The sequence below is a fragment of the Typopeltis vanoorti genome, chromosome 20, assembly GCF_054136105.1.
Source record: "Typopeltis vanoorti isolate ZY-2024b chromosome 20, IOZ_Tvanoo_1.0, whole genome shotgun sequence".
NCBI classification, from domain to species: Eukaryota; Metazoa; Arthropoda; class Arachnida; order Uropygi; family Thelyphonidae; genus Typopeltis; species Typopeltis vanoorti.
The window spans coordinates 20,178,785-20,193,942 of NC_143568.1; the positions used below are offsets into that span (position 1 = coordinate 20,178,785).

Sequence of the window (15,158 nt, forward strand, 5' to 3'; positions counted from 1 at the left end):
AATTGGATTGTGGTTACATATGCTGTATTACTTTTGTTGTCAATATTTCAATAACTATATCTACTAACATATTATTGATTATTTATTTGTAATCATGAAATTACAGAATTTGTGTCCATATCGAATTATACCGTAGTGCCCTCTTTTAAGAGATGTCACTCTAAGTTTTATCTTAACAGCTTGATAATGCTAACACGTGTGACAGGTGACAAAATTGCATAATAATACAGTTGTATTTTTATTCGTGTACCTAGTTACCATTACGGTAGTATTTATTGCAGTACCAGTTTTTAATAATACGTTATTGTGCATGATTCCGAAATCATACTTTGTAAATAACTGGTTAAAGTAAGCGGACACCATGAATTTCGATGACAGAAGGGACTCATATCAGCTGGTAAATATTATTTTTTTTTATTGTGCTGTCGTAATAAGTGTATGATTCATTTGATTGTGTGTAATCTATCATCTGAACCAATTACTTGCGTCAATTGTTTTTGGTATAGTGATATTTCTTTGAACTTTTTTTTTTTCCTTTCGTTTGCTTCATATTCGTTTCCTCACTTTATAATGAATACCCAAGTGGCTTCCTTGCCATTTATTTGGTGTGTGTGTGTATATACACACACACACACATTATAAATAATGTGTGTGTGTGTGTATATACACACACACACACATTATATATAATGTGCACAAATAATAATATATAAATTGTACAACTAATCGACTAATGTTGGTAATGTGTTGTTCCTGTTAATGGATTTGCATTCAACCTTATATATTAATATTTTTCTATACTTTGCACTCTTTCCCCAACTGTCACAAAGTTTCACACCTGTTCTGCTGATTTTCGTACATAAAATAATACTCGCATAAGCTTTAATTGCTTCGAATGAAACGTCTTTCGAAACAACAACCCCCCCCCCACACACACACACACTTTCGTATGACCAATTAACGTATGAAATACGTATCGGATAATGTGATACAATATGCCTGAAATAATGTTTTGCCTTTAAATTTTGTAGGCATTATTTATTTACTCGTTATTACATTAGTGATTCAGCCGAGATTTCTCTTACTTGATAAGTTTCTGTTTATTCCCTTTCTCGTGAAGGAATGCTACATTTTTCAAAATTCCATTCCTCTCTCCCTCCCTGTCCAAAGTGTGACATGTATGAATGATACCAAATTTTACTTATTTTAAAACTAAGTTTAAAACAACCAATGTATAGTATGGTGAAGTGACTGTGTTTTAATTTCCTGGGACAGTTTCGCTTAATAAAAATAAATTGTCTTCATTGTGATCGTTATTATTCTACAATAATTTCGAATAGTTTGCTCCCATTAAAAAATTCATTTGCTAGTTAGTATTTTTGCAAAAAAAAATGTAATGCGTTAGTTTGTACTTATGCGTAGATAAAATTAATACAGTTTTGATAAAGGGGAGAAATCTCATTAAAGGGTCACCATCTTTATTTCTGGGTAAAAGTGATTCTATTTCACGTTTTGTCCATAGCAAGTGATTAATATCAGTTTTAATGTTAGTATTAAAACAACCAGAGAAACATACGAAATACTTGCACTTTATTAGAAACGTTTTCATCTTCATAAAATAGGGAGGGTACTTGCATTTCTTAATATCATTCTTGTATGGTTGGCGCCATCTGTTATCTCAGCAGCTGAAACCCTGTACATAGTTCATTTATTGGGTGCATTTCGCAAATATGTAGACACCTTGGTTTTGTCTCTCAGCTTCTTCGTACTGATTATTTTGGTGTTTGGGATCATTACTCACTCTCGATTTAAACAAAACTATATGTAAAATATGACAATATATATTTGTTGTTGTTGGTTTTAGTATTTTTGTACCATTACTTAACACATGCAACTCAGATTTTCTCGTCTTCCCTGTAGATAAGTTTTCCATTGGGAAGTGGATAACTGCCGTTGCAAAACAAACAAACTAATAATTAATTTGCACTTTGACTTCCAAATGGGAATGTTCAACTGAACAGAAAGGTATCTAGTAATGTGGTTAAGTTTGTCAACAAAGAAAAAACAGTCAGTAAAAGAAGACAGCAAGAGACTCTTTTTGATGTTTATATTTAAAGTTGTTTTTTTTTTTTTTTTTTAAGACTGTTTCGACGTTTGATAGCTTTAAATCATTGTAAATCACCGCCTACTGCCGTTCCACAAGTAACTTTGTAATCAGTCTGTTAAGGTTAAAAAGTACCTTCCCCAATCCTGTAAGTCAGTGTTTCCCAAACTGTGGTCCTCTGACCCCCAGGGGTCAGCGAGTAATTCAAAGGTGGTCCGCGGGATAATTTATTTTCATTAAACTTTATCTTATCATGTTGCTCACCCCTGTTGTTCACACCTGGCCTAATTGATATGTTCATATTCTTCCGAATATCTCCACTTATAACAGTATTGCATTGTCATAAATGACACATTTATTATTGTAAAATTGTAATTTATTACTTCATCTTTATGATATGTAAAATATAAAAAATTTCCATTGTGGATTTTATGGGGGTCACGGTGAATTAACATTCGCTGCAGGGTGTCCGCTACATTAACATTCGCTACAGGCGGTCCGCGACCTCATAAAGGTTGGGAAACACTGCTGTAAGTTATCGACTCCGCAAAGTGTTCCTCCATTGTTGCAACGAGGAAGCAAATTGCATAAGTGTAAGACACGGATAAATCACCTTTCACGTTTGGTTGTATATGTGTTTGGATAAAATATCAAAATTATGATAAAAATAAAATAAACATGAAAAAATATTTTTAAAAAAATCAAAAAAAAAACCAGCTGAAATATTCTTCTTGTTTTGTTTCATGAAAAAAAAATTGTTTATTATTATTAAGAGAGACCTCCAGGGAGTCAGAGACTCATCAAGGGAGGCCACATACTACACACACCAGCTATCATACTTATTCTTCAATTCATTCACACTGCTTGCACTCGCAGCATCCAATGGCAATCCATTCCAATCACGCACCACCCTCTGAGAGAAAAATCTAGCCCTTACACCCTTTTTGGCACCCTTCATTCTCAGCTTCCAAGGATGCCCTCTCGTCCTTTCCCCACCTTCCATAAATTGAAAAATCCCATCAATTAAAATCCTGTATGACCCTTTCAGCAGTTTGTAAGTCTCAATCATATCACCCCTCTTTCTCCTGTTTGCTAGTCTTTGCAATCTACAAATTCTCGATCTATCTTCACAATCAGCATTCCAAAATTTTGATATCATTTTTAACTCTCTCCTTTGTACTCTCTCCAATATATCAGAATTACATCGGAGACCAGACCTGCACACAATAGTCCAAGTGAGGTCTTATCAAGACCTTGTAAAGAGGCAAAATAACATCCTTATCTTTACATGTGAACGTTCGTTTGAGCATTGCAATTATCTTTTGAGTTGTATTTGCAATCTCTACCACATGGCCCTGAACTTAAACTTCCTATCTATTAACACTTCAAGATCCCTAGCCTCATCAGTTTCTTCTAGCCTAATCCCACCAATATAATACGACATTGGATAGGTAATCATGCCTAAATGAATGACTTTACCTTTACTGACATTGAACTGACACCCATTTTCCCATGCCCACAATTCCAGCTTATTCAAATCATTCTGCAAGGACTGCATATCAGCAGCATTCATGATTACCCTGCCTATCTTTGCATCATCAGCAAATAACTGTATGTCGCTTGTCAAATCCTTCCCAATATCATTAATGTACAGATTGAATAACAGTGGACCAAGCACTGATCCTTGTGGTACACCACTTGTTACCTTAAACCTTGCAGACTCAGATCCCCCGTATACCACTTTTTGATATGTCAGTCAGCCATCCTCTTATCTATGCTAATGCTGTATGACCCAAACCCATTTTCTCCAATTTATGCAACAGTCTGTCATGTTGTATTCTGTCAAAAGCCTTAGCAAAATTCAAAAGTGTCATGGTGTATCTATTCTCCTTGTCTAGTTCAATGGTGACATTGTCATAGAATGTGAGCAAGTTGCTAAAACATGACCTTCCCTTAGTAAACCAATGTTGTTCATTGCAAAGTAGAGATTCACTGTCAACCCATTTCTGAATGCAGGCCCTAACTAATTTTTCTAAAATCTTCACCACCACTCCTGAGATACTAATTGGTCAATAGTTTGATACATCGGTCTTTGCACGACCCTTATGCAATGGAATTACCATACATTCCTTTCATTCCTGCGGAATCTTCCCTGTTCTGAGACTCGTATTAAACAGCCTGGTCAAAGGAATGATCAATTCAGCTGAACACTCTTTTAGCACACATGCTGATATTCCATCAGTCCCTATTGCTGAATTCTTATTCAGTTTGTGCAACAGCGCTAATACCTCGGCCTCGCACACCTGCGTTTCTTCATTCGGTGAAGAGGTAACAGTGAGCTCAATGTTGCGTTCACTAGGTTGATAGCTTTTAACGAAATGGGCACTCATTAACTGAACAAACCCTTCTGCATCAGTAACCCTCACTCCATCTGGATTTAGAAGAAGTATTCTTTCATATTCATTCATTCTTTTACTTGCAGCATATCGATAGAATTCTTGTGGGTTGTCTTTAGCACGGAGAGCCAGTTTCTTTTCATAATCAGACTTTGCTTTCCGTACAACAGTTGTGACTATTCTAGCCTGCTGCTTATAACGTTCATAACGGACGTCATCCTTCTGCAAACGGTATTCCTTCCACATCGTCCTTTTCTTGCGAATCTCTTGCTTAATAAGATTACACATCCATTTGACTCCTACTCTATTTATTCTTCGAACTCTCGGGATACATTCTGATATCGCATCATTTAAATATTGTTTAAATGCTTCCCATGCACTGTCGATATCCTTTCCATCCAGTAACAGATCCCATTCCACTGAACTCAGTATACTCCTCAGTTGATCATAATTTCCTGCATTGTAGTTCAACATGTAACCTTTTCTGAATGGAACATTCATAAACTTAGTCATTTCCCAAGTGAGTACCGCATGATCACTGTCACCAACTGGAGGCAGAATAGTTACGTCTTTAACTGAAATGCCCTCTGACACTATAATCAAATCTAGCACTCTTTGACCTCGAGTTTGTCACATGCTGCGTGAGGAAGTTGTTCCACAACAGCTCAATAAATGCATTTTCCTTCTTCTCATGAGATTCTACTGCTACCCAATCAATATTTGTTTAATTAAAGTCTCCCATTATGATTACTCTTTTCGCGCTCACCTTTTCTATTTGGTGATGCATTTCTTCATCACCAGCAACCGATCCACCAGGTCTGTAACAACACCCCACTGTGTAATTTGTCTTATTAGATTCCACCTCACACCATATGACTTCAAACTGTCTGCCACGTGAAATATTGTTAGTAGTATTACTATATTCATAGGTCTCAACTCTAACTGGATTTAAGTCCAATAATTAGTAGTAAGCCCTCTCCTCTCCTATCCACTCTATCCTTCCTAAAAATATTGTACCCATGTTACTCTACCCATTGTTATCGATAAAATTATACAGTTTGGCATAATTCAAAATTAATTAAATATAAAATACATTATCAAACCCCAATAATGTTCTAAAGTAAAAACTATAACAAATATTATGTTTTTAATTGTAATCCAAATATTTAAAGAGACGGAGTAAACACGATAAGCATTACGAACAATCTACTACTGGCGCCAACTGCATGTAAACAACACTGGAACTGCGCGACGGACAATGCGGCATTACGTTAATATCTCGCATCTCACGATGACGTGCATATGCTTGCGCGCGTAGCAATATGACACTGTGGTAAACACAGTGCTACTAGCGTTCTTCGCCCTCCTAAGTGCTACACGATTTTTATACAAAATAAGAGAATTGCATAGGATTGTTGATGATAAAATTAAATATTACAAACAAATATAAATAAATTAATAAATATATTAATTTATTGGGAGAAAAATTGGGGGTGCTGCAGTTCCGCAGCACGAGCTGCCCCTGATTGAGATCTGGGAAGAGATTTTTGTAAGAGGTCGATTACCAAGCAAAGATCTTCCCAGCAATAAATAGTAGATAATGACCCCCCCCATATATATATATATATATATATATATATATATATATACACACACACACACACATAATTGTGTGAATTCACAAGTAAGACAATTTTGCCCAGTAGTTTGGTGTTTCTGTGAAACAGCAATGAGAGGTAGATGAAATAAAGGCTGGATTTAAGGTGTGTGGCCCGAAGCTACAAATACTAAGAGACCCTATACTGCGTGAATTTTAGGTTATGTATACTGACGTGGAAACCCTTGTAATGTGAGGCCCTAAGCCTGTAGCTTAGGTTATGCGTAAATTCAGCCTGGGTGGAATGTAAGTAGTTCAACTTATAAAAACATGTTTGTCAGCCTTATCTCGTTTTTGTAGGTTTAGCAGAGATGGGGCATATGGATTGCTAGTTCCCCAGAACAACGCCCATGAAAATATCTGTAAAAACGAACCAAAAAAATAAAAATAAACCGAAACAGTAGTAGATGAAGAGTCTGTGAGATATACTACATTGTTAATCAAGCCAACTGCTATGAAAAACATCAAGAATTTTTAGAGAGGTTTTAGGTGCACCAACCCAAATGTGACAGCATTGTTTCCAAGGTTGGGTGGATTTGTCATTTTTACAGAGTAAGTAACTGGAGAGATGAAAATCAACATCTTTTCATCTCTCAAAGTGGCATCTTTTGAGCGAAAAAGTTGCAGTGTTTTTGTAAACTGAGGATGCTGTAGAAGTGGTGTGATTATGTTAAGAAAGGCGAGAAGTGAATTAGTCCAAGAATTTTTTTTTTCCGGGCTAAAAAGAGAAAGCAAAACTGTTTTGAAACAATGAAGTGATAAGGTTGTTGTCCCATTCAAGGATGGTTGAGATCAGTATTTAGGATACTTATCATAGATAATCTTGAGTTTGATATGTTTGAGCATTGCAAGGTTTGTCATATGACTGGCGAGTGCTATCATCAGCAATCATCTGATTCATGAGAGTGATAGATCGTTTTTGCATGTGAAGAAGAAGATAGAAAAAATAACTGAGCCTCGAGGAACATCTGCATTAATAAAAAATATTAATACAGAGAACACTTCCATTACATATAGTGAACAGCTTGATATTTTGGCTCTTGGGGAATATTGTTGAAAAATCACTTACAGTTGTCCCAGTGACAAGATCTTTTGAAGTATTCTTTATGGCGACCTGAACCTGTATCATTGCTTTTCGTTTCTTATTATGCAGAAGCTCCCTTTTTTGTTAGTTGTCATTCTAATCTGACTTATGTTTCTTAGACAGGCACTGTTTTTTGCAGGTAACAAGTGTGGCAGATTTAGCTGCTCGTCAGTACTGTTCAACACACACGGAATGCCCAGTGAGCAATTTGTTGCTGGATAAAAGTGGAAATAATTGACCTGTGTGAGATCTTACAGAACATCGTCTGATAGCTTTGCATTTCTGCACCTCTTATGTGCGATATTAGGGGCCATAATAAGGTGGATAAGACAACGATCACTTTGCCATCCTCAGCTTGGTCAAGGCTTTGTAAGAACATTATAATGGTGTACAATGAAATAGTCTATTAATGGTCTGTAAACCTGAGCGAGTGTTTGCATGATGTTTTAAATTTTTTCTTTTTAACGAAAAGTAATGTTGGTGACAGTATGGTGCTGATGTCACCAGAGTAGAATGCGACTCGCATCTTTGCATATTACATTAGGTGGTGTGCGGTTGTCGTAAAAATCATCGCGTCATCTGTATCCAGGACGGATTTGTATGGGTATCGATTACTGCATCCCTGATTCTGGGTCAGCTTCAAATGTAAGATCATTATCAGCTCGGTTATTTTAGCTGATATTTAAGATAGTTGAGAAAGTTAATAGCTAAACGAACACACTAATCTGTTTTTTTTTCTTCATCTTCTGCTGTCTATTTCCAAACGTCTGACCCTGCTTTTGGAAAAGGGTATTTTCTTCAGTTTCTAGCAGCTGTCCATCTATGATAAGATAATCTGAGAGAAGGTCATCAATGTTAAGTCTCTTCAGTTCAGTGGCAAAAGCTGTCAGTCTTTCAGGTTGCTCAGGAGAATGGTATTTCATAAGAATCGGAACATTTTAAGTCGTAAAGTAAATGAATTGTTTTCGATCACTGACCGAAAGTAGTTAATCATGGGTTAATGAAACAGACTATTTTTAGAGCGCCTTATCAAGCCCTCTGGCATGAACAGAGTGAATCCTAATGCTTCTCTGTCATTCTGCAGCTGCTACCTGAAAACTGAAGCAAACACCTTTTAACCTACATCCATCTTTTAACACTACATCTTTTAACCAACTTGGACTGGGAACTCCCAGATTAACGGTCCTCTTCCCATCGTATTTACTGATTGCCACGGGATATTGTTTGGAGATGACAGTAATCCATATTCTGAAGTTATGTGTGCCCTAGTTAAATGTGGAATGGTGCTCTATAACTGATACAGTAATGATAACATTAAGATCTAATGCCCATGACATGAAGACAAAGATCATGAGGATCCCTATTCTACTGTTCTGCGATGAAAATATACACCCTTTGTCCAAAACGAAACCGAACTTTTCGAAAATAGAAGGAACTAATGGCGCCACCTGTTGTATCTTTTTGTTGTTGAATGCGGCAACCTTCATTAGTGTTGTGTCAACTGGTTATGACATTTGTTTCATTAGAAGCCGAGTTATAGTGCCGAGAGGGACAGTATGTTTTCACGAACGGTCGGAAAATGAGTTTCAAACAGAGAGCTGTGATTGAATTTTGTGTTAAACTTGGTAAAAGGTTTATCGGAACGCATCAAATGCTTCAAAAAGCATACTGTGATGAATGCTTATCCCGTATTCAAGTTCACGAGTGGTTTAAGCGATTTCAAAGTGGTCGTGAGACGCTTGAGGACGACGAAAAGCCGGGCCGTCCAAAAACTGGACTGAGCGGAGTTAACATCGAAAAAGTGCGTGATACCATCAAAGAAAACCAGAAATCGTCCGTGAGATTGATTGAAGATGAATTGGGGATTCCAGAATCAACTGTGCACAACATTTTGACCGAGAGTTTGGGCTTTCGTAAATTGAATCCGCGATTTGTTTCCAACTTGTGGGCTGACGACCAAGTATTGAATCGAACACTGCAAGGACCTCATTAAAACCGCTCGTAATGGCTTAAACTTCCTTGAAACGATCGTTACTGGTGACGAACCGTGATGATTTGTGTATGAACCCGAATCAGAGCACCAGAGTGCTGAGTGGAGACCACCAGAAGAGGGGCATCCGAAAAAAAGTTGCTTGGAGAAGTCAAGAGTGAAGATAATGCTGATTTGTTTCTACGATTCCAAGGGCATTATCCACAAAGAATTCGTTCCGCCTGGCCAAATGGTCATGGTGAATTTTATCTCGAAGTATTGAAGCGATTGATTGCGAGAATTCGTCGCGTACGGCATGAATATCGTGATGCAGGAAGCTGGTCACTTTTGCACGATAATGCACCATCTCATCGTTCGAACATTGTGAGACAGTGTTTGAGCAAAAAAAAAAAACAAGTTTGTGTGTTGGATCACTCTCCGTATTCACCTGATTTAGCACCCTGTGACTTCATTTGCCGATGAAAGGAAAGCGATATGACACCATTGGAAATGTTCAAGTGGCAGTAACCACGACCCTCAACAGTATCCCAAAAAACCGATATAAAAAAAAAAAAAAAAAAAAAAAAATCAGCTAACGCCTTTTTATTCCCGTATAAGAGTAGGCGAGGCCATTTTGCCCTATTAAAAAACTCATTTAACGAATTAATTGACTGTGCCAAACGCTGTATCGAAGCTGAGGGAGAGAATATTGATGGAAATAAATGATTTGAATAATTATAATTGGTCTCTGTTTTATTTTCTATCAAAAGTTCGGTTTCTTTTTGGACACAGGGTATAGAACATTTTATTTTTCCTAGTTTGCCACTGAAGTTAGGTCTTTTTGGATTACACCGAATATGGAACCTGCGCCTTGCCACCTATTGTGACTAACACTAGCAGACCCGACTGTATCAGAAACATAAAAGTTTCCACTGCAATTTAGCATCCATATGAGGGGGAGGTGTACAGAAACAACAGGAAAAAAAAAAGTTAGTAATGATTGGAAGCACAACAATGCCGAGAGCAAGGTGCCAAAAGTAGCTTCACCTGTTGTTGACTCTTAACCCACGAATCTTTCGCGACGTACGCTCCTCATGGTATCAGTTTCCCTAGCACCTTTTATTTCGCACAGAGAATAAGAGGAAATCATTTATTCCAACCATCTGGAAGTCGGTAGGCAGGCATTCTCTACCGTTAGTCTTCAAATGTGGTTGAGTCAATGATTTTACGAATAACAAGCAAATGAGCCATCTTATGTTACTAACCCGAACTTCCGTTATTTAAGAAAAGCATAGAAAAAGTTCTAGACGGTGGCGGTTCAAACCCGTAGCAGTATCTTCTACTTTAGCCTTATGGAATTGTTACCACAAAGCTGCGTAGACAACATTCATGATACTAATCTTTATTTTAAAGTTAGTGAAAATTAAATGATTTTCATATTTACGAAATGAAAATTTTGAATTTACACATTGCAGTTGTGTACGCTGTCCTATTTTAGGATTTGGAGGAACAATGAAAAAACACCCGACGCTGTTTGAACAGTTGCTTGAAATATTGTTCGAACAATTGGAACAGCTTTTCAAACATGTTCGGTTTGCCGATCATACAAAATAGGTAGGCTAAGAGTAGGCACTGTAGAGTGTGTGAAAATGATTTCAGTAGGCTGTGACAGGATGAGCAAAAGGTAATTGGTGTCAGTTTAATGTGTAAAAGTGTAAAGTTATGCGTTTTATGGATGTTGGGGAATGCAAACCTAGAATCTCTTGTTTATGATCTTATTTGGTCCGGTTTTCTTGCTACGCTGTTTTGCATTTATTTGTCTTTATCACTCTTCACGTTCTGAAACCAGGTCTATCTGATTCTGCAGTCTGAATACTTAACAGTTGTGGGGGGGGGGGGTCAGTTGTCTTCCCAAAGAAGATAACTTCGTTATTTAGGTGGAATTAGAGAAGCAAAACAAGCTTGATATCAGATTTCAAGCTGGCTTTGCTCCTCTAATTCTACTAGCTGTACGCATGTCAAAGTATTTGCTGTTAGTTATCGAAATCGAATTGCCCACATTCGTCACCTAACACCCCAACTTTTTTACCAGGTCTCTCCTTCTCAATGTACAGCAGATGCCATTTCTCCTTTTAGTGACTTACTCCCATACTGCGTTCACGTTTTCTTTTCTGTGGAATGTGTTTCAACGTCTCGTATCCTTTGGTACTACTTGTCGTGCATTATATTTTAGAGCCTATGCTTCTCTTCCTGCATTCCATGATCTCATTAATATTTCCGCTTCCCTTATATAATCACGTGTTTCTTTCGAATAACAAGAATAACTTTTGCTGGAATTGAATCGTTTTCCAAGTTGGATTGCTAAACAGGCCAACGAAATCAATTATTTTTAAAAAAAATCATACCCCAAGTGCCTCAAGTCAGCATTATCAGCTTCATATTTAGCCCGCGGTAACTGTTTAAAAAAAAATCATTAAATCCAAATCTGAATAAGACCTCGTCTAGACTACTACCTTTATTCCAAAGGGATAAAGAAGCGATGCAAAGAAGAGTTACAAAGATTATATCAGGATTATTGAAAGTGGATTATGAGGACAGATTGAGAGTACGTGGACTACAGACTGGTTAACAGTTTATCAACCCTGCAGAACAGGAAAAAAGGCCAGAAGAACACACGCAGCTAATTGTAGTTTTAGTTGCTTTAGATGTTAAGTCCAAACTAACAACCTTGTAGCATCAGCCGTCTTTATCAAATGTTGTATAGGTGAGCAGATCCTATTATATTAAGAATTGTTTGCTGCATTTTTCCCTCTGATCTTTTACCAGAATCACACCACGTAACTTGGATATTAACAGATTTCCTGGTCCACTTTAGAATATAATGAATGTTTTTCTCCGCTATGAGATCCCACCTTATTTATTGGGAAACTGGAGTAGCTTAGAAAAGTTCCTACCCATGGGACTAGTATAATATAGATTTGCAACCTTTGCTATCAGGTTTCATATAAACAATAACAGAGTTCCTTCATTCTGCTCGAAATAAGTAAATCCTGTATCGTCTTTACAACTTTTCTTACTTGACTCGTTTTCCCCGACAACTTGGAAAGGAACTTATATTCAGCCCATTGCAAAAAGTGGAGGGAGGGAGCGATAAGTATGATTATCGTGCTCTTGACATATTACTTCAGTTCTTTAGTCGAAACTGATTGAAAAAGTCGTTAACAGACAACTGCCTCACTATCTGGAGGCCAATCAGTTAGTGATCACCTGTGGATTCCGTCCCTTTTTGCCTAAAGTATATCTCCTAGCTAGCTTTATCTACATTTAGATATAAGCCCATTAAACGTCTGAGGATTCTATAACAAATCCGATTTCATTGGATTTGTTATAGAATCCTACATATGAAATTACCATTTTATGGACTCTGCCTTCCTTCCTTGCAGTTGAGTCACTAGTTTTTTTTTTTTTTTCTTTTCTGTACATGGGCATTAGATTTCCCCACCAAGGCCTGAATATCCTAGGGTTCTGTGCCTTCTCCCGCACTCTTACTCCTGTGTATTATTAAGGAACTTACTTCTTAAATCCTGTCATAGATTTATTAGTGATAATATACTTCATTTCATCCGATAGATTTTGTAGTACTGAAATGAGCAATGCCTCAGATAATCTGTAACCTATGGATGATCAAAAATCTTCCTAATTTTTTTTTTTATGCTGTCAAGATAAGGTACTCTACTTAATAACTTCTCTCTCACACGCTTTCTCATAATTTTCCTCTTTCTACCTTTGCCTCTACCATAGATGATTTCATGAGCATTGACCTAGTGAACTTAATATCCTCATTCCTGCATTTTCCTCTAAACATACTGAAAAGTAAGCAGCTTCTGGACCTCATAAGAGGGTGAAAGGTTTTCTTTCAGGAAACTCGCTTTTTTCATTTTGTAAAATAAACGTTCAGAGAACGAATGAATGAGCGCGCGCGCACACACACACACAACAACAACATAATGCATTGGTTTCATAGTCTTGGTTGCGTCAACCTCAATTTCAAAACAACAGTATTGAACAATATCCGTATACAGTTCAGCTTCAGACTTTCGGAGCTAACTTCTCATACGTTTTTCATTCCATCCATCCATTTTCTTTGGATTAGCTTTGCTTTCCTGAAATTGCTTCTCCAAGTTGAGTTTCCAGAGGGTTATTTATTTAATGTGTTATATAACTGCTTTGAAATAAAACTGTTCTGATTATCCACTGTTCTACATTCGGCGTTAGTAATCTGGGCAATTTGTATTATGATGATTATCTTAATTGTATGAAATTTCTTAACCTCATCAAATGCTAGTTAAATTATCATTTTCTTCTTCCATAAACATCTTTTTAAAAAAATACCTCATGAAGTTAACCTTAGACGCGTGCAATTAGTAAATTGTGATGTATGTGTGTGTGTGTGTGCGTGAGAGAGAGTGAAATTTTTCAGTTCATCATGAAAACGTAGGTGATCATGGAGTTGTTCGCCAGTATCATCACGGAGCAAAAGTGGTGACGACGCCAAAATAACCAGAAGGAGGAGGAGCAGGAGCGTTTTAGGGTTAATCCGCCCCCGTAAATAAATTAAAATGGCAAAGTATACATTTTCAGAGAAATATCAAGGAACAGCACATTAAAAAATACTTCCAATGTTCCTAGGACAAAGTGGGTAGTACACAGTTTTGTGCAGTAAGCACATGTTACTAGCATACATGCGATTTCCCCCCACTTTTCTCTAATACGTTGGTTATCAGGCATGCTTGATGCCTGATAACCAACGTATATACAAGGAGTGTATATACACTCCTTCGAAAGAAGTCAACGGACACCCTATGCAAGGTGTGCTGTGTAACGAGTCATGTACTTGTAGCCTGTATAAATTGGCTCCAAACAAGTCACTGCAACTGTGTCCAGGTGAAATGGCTGCTCGAAGGGAACTAATGAAGTTTGAAAGAGGCGTTGTGAGAGGCTGCCATTTCAGGTCTATCTGTTTCGAAAATTTGGATACTGTGCCATCCCATGTCAACAATCAGTGATACCATACTGAGATGGAAGCACAGGAAGTCAACTGCAAGTGTTACCACAAACAAATTCGGAACCGATGCTCACAATATGGGTTTCCATGGTAAGATCGCAATATGCAATTCCCGCATTACCCGAGCCAACATGCAGTGTTATCTTCAGTGATGCAAAGAGCATGTACAGTGTGACGTTTCTACGGAACCGACCATTGTTTCTTTCAGCAAGATAACGCACCGTGTCGCAAGTCGGATGCTGTAACTGCGTGGTTTGTGGACATAAACGTCATTATACTTGACTGGCCTCCATAGAACCCTGATCTCAACCCTATTGAACAACCATTGCTGTGGAATGAACTGGAGCGTCGGGTGAGGTCATTGGACGTCCGCTCTATAAAAGTAAAAATCTCATTACATGCCTACAGGAAGAATGGTCGAAAATTCCCATTGATCGCAATGGTACGCTTATGGAAAGTATGCTCTGTACCATTGCTGCAGTCATCGCACGAAAGGTGGGCCTACGTCTTATTAAGTTGGGCGTTATGGCTGTTTGTTCCTCACAATGTGATGTTTGTTGACTTCTTTTCAAGTAGTGTATACGCACATGCAAAATGCGTAAGTATTACTAAGAGATGACAATGTGATGTTTCTCTAATCCAAAGCTATAATTGTATATCAGTTTATCATCAAAGGTTATTACTTTATGAACATACACGAATGTCAACTCGTTAACTCGTTTTTCTTTTCATTTAAAAATATCTCAGGATAATCGTGTGTGTGTGTGGCGCCTGTGCCACGGCGCTAGGTTTTCCGGAAGAGATTCATAGTCAATTCTGGTCACCTACTACAGGAACTTTTTCTTCGACCAGTTACGGAGTTATTCGATCTCTGGAATGGGCA

At 37.5% G+C, this 15,158-nt stretch overlaps 1 protein-coding gene across 1 annotated transcript in view; it reads left to right on the forward strand.

Annotated features, from left to right (window-relative positions):
• Nucleotides 1-223: 223 nt before the first annotated feature.
• LOC150095269 (sodium-dependent nutrient amino acid transporter 1-like) overlaps nt 224-15,158 on the forward strand; it is a 247,670-nt gene continuing 232,735 nt past the window's right edge. Inside the window, exon 1 of the mRNA XM_090410475.1 lies at nt 224-397. Coding sequence (XP_090266601.1) covers nt 362-397 — 36 coding nt within the window. The 5' untranslated portion in view covers nt 224-361. The remainder of the gene's footprint in view (nt 398-15,158) is intronic.